General features: G+C 32.0%; 2 protein-coding genes across 2 annotated transcripts; one reads left to right on the forward strand and one right to left on the reverse strand.

The window, feature by feature from the left end:
• The first annotated feature begins 1,807 nt into the window (after positions 1-1,807).
• Positions 1,808-4,896, forward strand: LOC134682151 (uncharacterized). The gene is made up of 3 exons (XM_063541725.1): positions 1,808-1,866; positions 4,137-4,162; positions 4,628-4,896. The coding sequence occupies exons 1-3, from the start codon at positions 1,809-1,811 to the stop codon at positions 4,850-4,852; spliced, it is 309 nt and encodes a 102-aa protein (XP_063397795.1). The 5' UTR covers position 1,808; the 3' UTR covers positions 4,853-4,896.
• Positions 4,897-7,575: 2,679 nt separating this feature from the next.
• On the reverse strand, positions 7,576-8,133 carry LOC134728046 (acanthoscurrin-2-like). Its single transcript, XM_063592445.1, has one exon. It carries the CDS (start codon positions 8,131-8,133, stop codon positions 7,576-7,578), a length of 558 nt encoding a protein of 185 aa, XP_063448515.1.
• Between the last annotated feature and the right edge of the window lie 2,488 nt (positions 8,134-10,621).

Genomic DNA, 10,621 nt, shown 5'->3' on the forward strand with positions numbered 1-10,621 from the left:
ACATCATGAACATAACTTGATTATCATATTGAATATTTTTAAACAAATTTGAAATTCAATTTAGTGCTTAGAAAATCATGCGTCGATTTTTTTTCAACTTTCCGCAAAACTAATTTGCACCCTTTGATCATTTAGATACTTTCCGACAAGTTTTGATTTTCATAATCACATGTGCATACATTGTAAATGAAAGCTTTTTGAAATAGTGTATCTCATTTTGTTTTATATAAATTACTTTTTGATAAATTTTATTTCAAAGTCGTGTATCGTTTCTTTTGTTGACTAGTATATATATTTTAAAGGATTTTGCTGCTCTTGTTTTAGATTTTTTGGCCAAAAATCAGAGGCCTCTGGTTGTATCCAAGTAGTGCCCTTAAAAATATTTGCCCATAAACCCCTCATTTTTTCCCGAATTCGATTACATATGGTTGAAAATCTTATCTTTGAAAATCTTATAAAATTCTTGTTTTTGTTTCATCATTTTTAAGCCAAAAGGTAACAATATTAAATGTATGAAAAATCTAGAGAAAATTATTTCCCGCCAAATTTTTAATGGCTTTCATCTCGAAAACAAGCACATTGACCTATCATATTTTATTTTTGCTCTTTTGGTTACTTTATCAATCCCATATCAATATATTCTAGTGTTATGAAAAGCTTGTTATTTTGAAAATGAGTAGCTAACTTCATTAACACTATATTTTCTTACCTTTTATCCGGAACTTTGCTAAGGGAGTGTAATAATCAAATATTGCTGTCTTATTTATAGTACGGCGGCAAGTTTTGAAACGTGAATCGGTATTGTTTTTACGTTCACACTGTTTTCATATTGTTTGTTTACGTCTTGTTCAACAGATAAAGTACATCAAAATTGCAATGCTAAAAAGAAGTGAAAAATTAATTGATCTGTGGTTAACTAATTTTAACTATTATTGTAAATGCATGTAAAGTACAAAAATTCTGCATCATGTCAGTAATAAATAACAAAATTACAAATGTAATTTACAAAAATAAACTTAAACCATAAAATGATCAATCAATAAACAAAAACCATATTTATCTGCATGTCAAAATGCTCTTCAATTTCTTAACACAACCACATTTGCAAATTGCGGTTATGTGGTCAAAAGTTTTAAAAATTGCTACAATACTATAAATACGAGTGAAATATTGATTATTTCAGGTCACTTGCAAGGTTCCCGAGTAGGTAAGATATTCCATGTTGAGAAATTATAAAATTATTTTGTTGTTAGCTTGCTATGCAGCAATAGCTTTTATAAGAGTGTCAACAAAGAGGGGCATCCCCTTTCCGCTCGAAGATTTAAAATAAAAGCTTGTTCTTTGGTAATCATATATCTAAAGCTCGATATAGTTCTTAGATATAGTTAAAATAAAAATAAAAAAAATAAGTTTTAAATTTCACTTGCACGAAGCGCCTTTCTGGATATAGTTATTGACATTCATTGGAAAACTCATTTCATAAGTGATCATGAAACACAGTTATAAGATAAACCCATAGAACTAGCTCTGTGCATAGTATAACACTGACTGAAATTAATATGATTTCATTGATATACAACCGTTTGCTATTTGTAATCACGTTCAGATATTTGTTATTGTCTAAAATGTATTTCATTGGGTTTGGGGTATCAGATGACCATGTATCAAATTATATTCGCTTGACTTTTGTTGAATAAAATTATGGGAAATAGTTTCAAAATCATATGAGTTCAATTTTGTTTTTTTAACCATCCATATAACTATCAGTTCATGCATTAAATACATTGCCTCTTTCGTTTTAGCTAACCATGAAACCCATCAGTTGTCTCTACGTCGCCATTCTCCTGTTTGGAATAGCAGTACAAGGTACGCTTAGCTTTCAACTATGTCTAAGAAAATACTAAGATGTCTCAATTAAAACTTTATTGTATAAACGTTGGATTTATTGAAAAAAAAAATGTTAACATTGTAATTCATTCTTAACGGGAGAGGCTAATTACCCAAATTAATTCTATATTATCTTTATGAAATTGTCTTTAACAGGAAAAGTCAAAACAAAAGCTTAAAACTATTATTGTTTGTTTCTATTGATTGTCCGACCTAAACTGATACTCGTAGTAAATGTGCATTACGACTTTATTTGTATATTCAACAAATTATATAAAATATGACAAAGATAAGTTTAATTGGAACATTGACTATAAAAAGTAAAAACACAAAAATACCGAACTCCGAGGAAAATTCAAAAAGGAAAGTCCAAAATCAAAAGGCAAAATCAAAAGTCCAAACACATCAAACGAATGGATAACAACTGTCATATTCCTGACTTGGTACAGGCATTTTCTAATGTAGAAAATTGTGGATTGAACCTGGTTTTATAGCTAGCTAAACCTCTCCCTTGTATGACAGTCGCATTGTAATTGATGCTATTCCTCATATTAGCACTACAATACATGTGACACATTGTAATTTGTTATACATACCATTTTTTAAACCTTTGTTCATCAGCTGTCTATTATATTGTTACCTCACTTTATAGAAACATACACGTTTTGGATACCATGATTCATTTGTGTAAATGCCATTCAGCATATTGAATTGTCGTTAAAAATATAATTTGGCACAAATAATATACAATTGCGCATTCCACTTATGCATGCTGTCAACACCTGTATGTTGACATTGCACACCGTCATGTTTTTTCTATGACTCTGAATGACATGACGCCTTGACTTTAAATCTTTACGATGTTTGGATGTCAACTTATTGATTCTTAGTCTAAGTAATGGTGGGATTATAAATACTCTGCTACGCTCAGGCTATTCTATTTGTTACTTGTTTATCTGCTTTGTAGTGATATGATAAGTTATGTCCTTTCCGATATATTTTTAACGTTATATGATATGACGTGCTGTTACACCACAGTTCCAAGTCAAGGGAAGGTTTGGGCGCCTGTAAAAAGTTCGATACGATAGACGCGTGTTGCGTTTACATCAGACTCATCAGTGACGCTCAGATCAAAATCATAAGAAAGCCATATCAACAACCTTATTTAACCCCGCCATATTCGTATACGCCTGTTCGAATTCAGGGTCTCTGAGACAGTAGTTTTCGTTTGGTGCTGTTTATCATATTTCTCTATTTCGTTCTTTGTTATGTACAGTTAGAGGTATAGGGGAGGGTTGAGATCTCACAAACATGTTTAACCCCGCCGCATTTTTTAGCCTGTCCCAAGTCAGGAGCCTCTGGCCTTTGTTATTATTGAATTATTTTAATTTTAGTTTCTTGTGTACAAATTGGAAATTAGTTTGGCGTTCATTATCACTGAACTAGTATATATTTGTTTAGGGGCCAGCTGAAGGATACTCCGGGTGTGGGAACTTCTCGCTACATTGAAGACCTGTTAGTAACCTTCTGCTGGTGTTTTTTTTATTTGGTCGGGTTGTTGTCTCTTTGACACATTCCCCATTTCTATTCTCAATTTTATTAGGTCGTTAGTTTTCTTGTGTCAATTGTTTACATTTGCAATTTTGAGGAATATTAAAGCTGACGATGAAATATGGTTTTGGATCATTATTGAAGGCCGCATGATCTATAAATAATAGCATCTTTGTCATTTGTTTCCTAATGGAGAGTTCTCATTTTTCGAATCATATCATATCTTTTGAAATGAAACAGAGAAGGTTTATCAACTTTGTTCAGTCAAATATATGTTTCACGTAGTACCTCAAAGCAGGACACCCCAACCTTTAGATTTATTTTTTTTCTAAATGAGGTAACCTGCTTTGATACAGAGCTTGTAAGTATTGGTTTGCATGTAAACGTCTGTCATATGCTGACAGTAACCATCTTTACCCGTATGTAAGAAACACACATTAAATTTAATCTAAATTCCGTGCGTCTGACACGCTCTTCTGAATTGATAAATATTTCATCATAAATACTCTGAACAAACGTATTGAACAGCTAAGCACATTAAAATACTTGGAGGCATGTACACGAGGACCAATATGATCAAAAGTAGAAGCTCAGTCATATTAATGTCAAATTATCGCCATTGTCTCAAGTTTGTTTGTTAGTACTTATAGTCTTATATGTGACATTGCTGCTTTTCAGTTTATGTCTTATTGTTTTAGGAACAACTACTAGATGCAATTCATGGGTAAGATAGAAATTGAAAATATGTAAACTTGTAAAATAATTAAGTACTCGTTTTTTGTTTTAGTTAGAATTTTACTTTTATTTTTTACATTGTTTATTTTATTTTAATTATTAAAATTTTTCTCCGCTATACTTTATTGATGGATTTTTAAATATTTTAAAAGTTTAAGTAATAAAAACAAAACAAATTCATAAATTCAAGTAATCCTTGTTTTCAAAATCTGCTGTCATTGAAAACCTTTTTAAAAAACCACAAAAGTAGTAATCCTTGATAATTTTTATAGGAATACCTAGAAAAATTTAAAGATTATTATCTTTCTGTATTGCTTTCTCAATGAAAACCCGTCCGCATCATACCTTTATATAAAAAAACCAGTACAATATGTTTTATATCTCATTTTCGGAAAAATTAAATCGAATATCAATAATTAATCACTCATCAGATTTGTTCTATTTCTTTGTGTAGCATAGCCCATGTGCACCATGGAAGCGATGTATCCCAACACAATGGTACCCATATTACTATTGTGCTCAAAGATTGGGAGGTCATTGGAAAGGTGGCATCTGGGGTGGGAAACACCGTGGAGAAATGGGTCCTCGTGGCGAAATGGGACCTCGTGGAGAAATGGGTCCCCGTGGAGAAATGGGTCCCCGTGGAGATAAGGGTCAACCCTTAGAAATCGATAAATAGGGTTAACCGAAGTGTAATTTGTGATAGCGGATTTGGAAGGAAGGCAGGTTTTAAGTATGAAATATAGTTAGATTATTAGATTATTAGTGACATCGAAATTAGACTTATCTTTTGGTATCTATTCGAACGAGTATTTGTTACGCTTATTATAAATTTTCTTAATTATAAGTTTACCTTCATTTTGAATATAATTTAAATGTTTATGTTTCTAGTAGTCGTTAGGGGTAAAAAAAACTTCTTATTATTATTTCTTTTAACAGTTTCACATAAACATGATAAAGTCTCATTATAACAGTCAATAACAATTTTGTAAGATAACAATTGAAAACTCATGGAAAGTATAGATTTGATTTTTACTTTATAATTCTATTATTTTTTGCAGATTATTCACAAAAGATGAATTTTAAGTGATGACCTGATAATTGAAAGATTTATGAAATATATTTGTATTGATCATTAAATGTATTTTTTTTTTTAGACCATAGCGTTTTATTTAGAACAAGCGAGTTGTAATGTTGTGACTTGTTCCTCCTGGTCAGATAAAAGTAACTTAACGTTAAACAATAATAGAAATCAACGAACAGTAAGCTTTTATGTTTTCTGCAGTTAGCGATTCCGTGTGTTGTGTTTTTAATGAACCGTTTGCTTCTGTAATAATTTTTAATTTCCCACTCTCTAAACCACACCGTCACGGAACATTATCAGGCAAATTGTTTCAAATTCAATCAAAAAGTGTTTAGTAAATTTGATTGAAAATTTATTCATTGCAAACCATATAAAATAACTATTTTTTACTGTAATGCGAAGGTTGAATATACCAAGATATAGACTATGTGGACTTTCCTGGATAACAATTATCTTTAAAGAAAACAGATATTGTATCATTGCGAATGATACAATTCTCCACAAGAAACAAAAATACAATGACTATACATCAACTATAGATCACCGTACGGCATTCAACAATTATAGTCAGCCATAAAAGGCTCTGAAATGATAAATGTAAATTATTTCAAAATATAAAACTAACAACCTAACTTATGTATTAAAGAAAAAAGAAGAATAAATATGCAACACATCAACAAACGACATTCACTGGTATGCAGGGTCATAACTTGTGACAGACACTTACATACATAATGTGCTGGGATTAAACCTATTATCGGAGTCCCAACCCTCCCCCTAATCGGGGACAGTTGTGAAACAGTACAACATACATGTAAGAAGGGACAATACTTATTCAGTTGAAAAAAGTTCTACTCATCAGATAAATACACATAGAAATTAAAATAACAAATATTCAGAAATAAAGTGTATGGGTACCAATTGTTCCCATGTAAAAGCAGATTTAAGTCTGTACAGCTTATTGACAAACTTGTCTATATTTAACTTAATTGATAAAATCATCACTATTTTTTCATATTATTTTGTTATGATTTGTTCAATATGTATCTAGCTGTCAGTAGCTGCGAGTATTCTCAAATCTGTATTTTGTGTCTTTTAGTAGTTAGAAATGAATCAATTACCGTCAATATCTGGTCTGTTTTTTATTTATGATGTTTGCTTTGTATCGATCTTGTGAGTTAAGCCCTTTTCAACTGATTTTTAAATCTATTTATGGTGTTGTGATGAAAGTCTATTGTCCTATGTTATTAGGAAAGTTGAACACAAATGTGTCTTGGTCATTTCTAAACGACTATACGGTAATGATTATTCTCATTGTTGAAGCTGTACGGCTGCCTATAATTGCCCGCATCGACCTTTTTGGTAAAATTTGGTGGATGACGTCTTATTTGCAAAAATACTCAATCGCCTTATTCTTGTATATTGGACAGCAGAAAATTAAGGTTTAAAAGAACTATGTTTTAAACAACTATGTTTTTAAAAAATAACAAAACCATGTAAATGCTAAATAAAAATATATTTAAAAACTGTTCCAATCATAAGGTCAACTCTTGTCTCGTCCGTTCTTTTTCATTTAATCTGTAAAAGATAAAACATTTTGTATAAAAAAAGGAGATGTGGTATGATTGCCAATGAGACAACTATCCACAAAAGACTAAAATGACACAAACATTAACAACTATAGGTCACCGTAGGGCCTTTAACCCATACCGCATAGTCAGCTATAAAATGCCCCAATAAGACAATTTAAAACAATTCAAACGAGAAAGTTAATGGCCTTATTTATGTATTCATTATCTGCTGTAATTTGATAGACTTAAGAGTCTTTTTCCAAACATACATATAAATCACAGAATTTATTAACTTTTTCATGATATTTTGTTTAAATCAAGCCCAAATATCTAAGTGGAGATCATTCACTATTTGTGTCATACATAGCATAAGTCTATTCACTCTGGAAGTTTATGGATCAGTGCATTGGTCCTAATCACACCCGGAAAAGCATTTAACGAATCATAAACCATATAATATGAAAATTTGATTAATTTTGTACTTTCATCATATCAATACCATGATCCCTTAATCATAAAACTTTGATCGATAGACGTGGTCAATTTGTCTTTTTCGTTTTTAGCCATGGCATTGTCAGCTTATTTTAAAATGATGACTTTGACTGTCCCTTTGGTATCTTCCGTCCCTCTTTTACCAATTTGTTAGAACAACGATATAAAAATAGACACAAAACGCACGTACGTTCATGCTTAAAATATTGATCCGTCTTTAAAATTGTTTTGTATTTAATCAGTTATAAAGTATAATTATATATTAAACATGTCAGTGAGTTTACTATACTTACAAGTGCTTTTCTTTCTTCCATGACCACCATGTTTGCCATATCTTCCATATCTGCCATAACCGCCAGCACCGCCCATACCTCGACTACCACCAAAACCGCCCATACCTCCACTACCACCAAAACCGCCCATACCTCCACTACCACCAAAACTACCGATACCACCACTACTACCGAAACCACTGATACCTCCGTAACTGGAACCATCTGAGCTATACCCATCATCGCCATAACCACCATAACCACCAGACCCATAACCATCATCGCCATAACCACCAGATCCGTAACCTATACCGCCATCTCCATAGCCACCCATACTACCCATACCACCACTTCCATAACCACCCATACCACTACCTCCATAGCCGCCCATACCGCTGCCTCCAAATCCACCCATGCCGCTGCCTCCAAATCCACCCATACCGCTGCCTCCAAATCCACCCATACCGCTGCCTCCATATCCACCCATACCACTGCTTCCATAAGCTCCTCCGTAATTACTCTTACTACCATAGTTTCCCATTCTATAAGGTCCTATATTACCAAAGCTCCATCTTGGAACACATCTATAATATGGGTACCATGAAGTTGATATACATCGCTTCCAAGGGGAACATACTCGGGGCTAAACAAAATATTTTGAAAGAAGACTTTAAATGCATTCAATATTAATTGAAATTTTAATTTTTTGAAATACTAAGGCTTTTCTACCTCAGGCATAGATTACCTTAGCTGTATTTGGCAAAACTTTTAGGAATTTTGGTTCTCAATGCTCTTCAACTTCGTACCTTATTTGGCATTTTAAACTTTTTGGGATTCGAGCGTCACTGATAAGTCTTTTGTAGACGAAACGCACATCTGGCGTATATACTAAATTTAGTCCTGGTATTTATGATGAGTTTATTTACTACAGGGGTTGAATGGATGGATTGTACATGTGCAGTCTTTGATCAATGTGATGTGTCTATTTTCTTTCATTGCTGTAATAGTTTGTGCTTTGTGCTTATGAGATAATGTGAATACCTTCAAAATAAGTTCAACAGTCTGTCCCAACTTAAGTAGTTCTGTTTCATAAGTGTACCAGTTTAAGGAAAGGATTGATCGAACAAACATAATTATTTTACGTCGCTAAATCCTGAATATGGCACTTATGAACATGCAATTCAACACTTTTGGTTGTTTGTTATCTGCCACAAATGTTTTTATTATCGTATTTGTTTAGGCTTAAATATAAATCATTTCACGTTTTGTTAACATTAATATATTATATTTTAGCTTATTATACGGAATGGGTTTTGCTCATTGTTGAAGACATTGTTGAAGACCGAACGTAGTTCCCGTCTTAGTTTGTAGTTGATAATTTTCTCATTGACAATCGTGCAATTCATCTCCCATATGTTTATATTGGAGTTTTTGACAACATAAGATATAAAAAGAGTCCAACGGTGCATCTATCGAACAGGAAGTCCTAGTCGTTTGCCATGGTTTTAGTTCGACTTCGGTTCGATTGCTATCATATCTTGATATATCTAAATAAGTATAAGATCATTTATAAATTTTACTCTTAATTGATGTTTTTTTTTTCGTATTTTGAAAATCTATAAAAGATGAAAAAAAAATAGGAAAAAAACTTTCAGTATTCAAACAAAAAATTTGTTTAAAGAGCAAAATGAATCGTTAATATATACAGTTGCATATATATAGTATATATCTCACCCATGAATGGCATCTAGCAGTTGCTCCTGAAAAAATAAATAAATAATAAAAAAATAACTCCAGTAGCAGCAAAACAATTGTTTACTAATGAATAAAATCGAGAAATCTCTTAACCTTTTTTGTATCAATACAAAATGATAATTAAACATTTAATAAACGACTCAAGACACCAATTGTATTATATATACACAGGCCCTACTATCTTCCATAGTATGCAAGTGTTCATACAGTGAGTCAAACTTTAATCTCTCCGGCATGTCCGGTAGTCTACAAATTTTGTCTAACATAACACACATCTCCAGTCACGTTAAGTAATACTTATACTTTGTACATTACAATTTCACTTAAATTCACGACACCGATATTCTACTCCTGCCAAATGTTCTAGTCTTTAGTCATTGACTATAAGGCGTTGCGTAAAAATCTCCAATATCTCAAAAGCAGGATTTAAAAAATGAAGAAATTTGTCTTTAAAAGGAAAATATTGTATTGATTCATGGCACACATAACTCTTACACATGGGAAATAAAAAGCAATGTATATAAATAGGGCAATTACTTAGAGTCCTGCATTTCGCAAGGTATAGAGGTATATATATTTATTATCAAAATTATCCCAGCTTTTCTTCATATTGAAGGATTTTATATAGTCTCAAGTGAATCAACAAATTGTGGTTACAGTAGCTTAAATGTGAGACTACTGTTGAAAGACGGAGGTATACAATACATAACTTAAAGCCATAAATACTATAGGCAGACTATCACTACCGGTCGTTGGAATATATGTTGACCATAACAAACATCAAATACTAAAGAGTCCCGTAATAGTCAAATAAAACGGGGTGCAATAGTAAATCGTGTACTTCTATCGTGTAAGATAAAATGTAAGGATATCTTCAAAGCTTGTATATCTTTGACTAAAATCATACCTTGTATTGCTATTCCAAACAAGAAAATGGCGAAGAAGAGACAAGTCATTGGCTGCATGGTTATCTAAAACAGAAATACATCTTTATAAAGATCGATGATAATGATTCAGTAAATAGACAAATCAACAATGTTTTTGTTTTTTTCCCCTTAAAAATGTCCTGTACCAAGTCAGGAATATGGCCATTGTTATATTATAGTTCGTGTCTGTGTGTGTTACATTTTAACGTTGTGTCGTTGTTTGTTTTCCTATTTTTGAGTGTAAATTCACATTACAATAAGACGTGTCACGGTACTTATCTATCCCAATTTCATGTATTTGGTTTTGATGTTATATTTGTTATTCTCATAAGATTTTGTCTGATGCTT

Source organism: Mytilus trossulus, chromosome 8 (assembly GCF_036588685.1).
Source record: "Mytilus trossulus isolate FHL-02 chromosome 8, PNRI_Mtr1.1.1.hap1, whole genome shotgun sequence".
In the NCBI taxonomy this organism is placed as follows: domain Eukaryota; kingdom Metazoa; phylum Mollusca; class Bivalvia; order Mytilida; family Mytilidae; genus Mytilus; species Mytilus trossulus.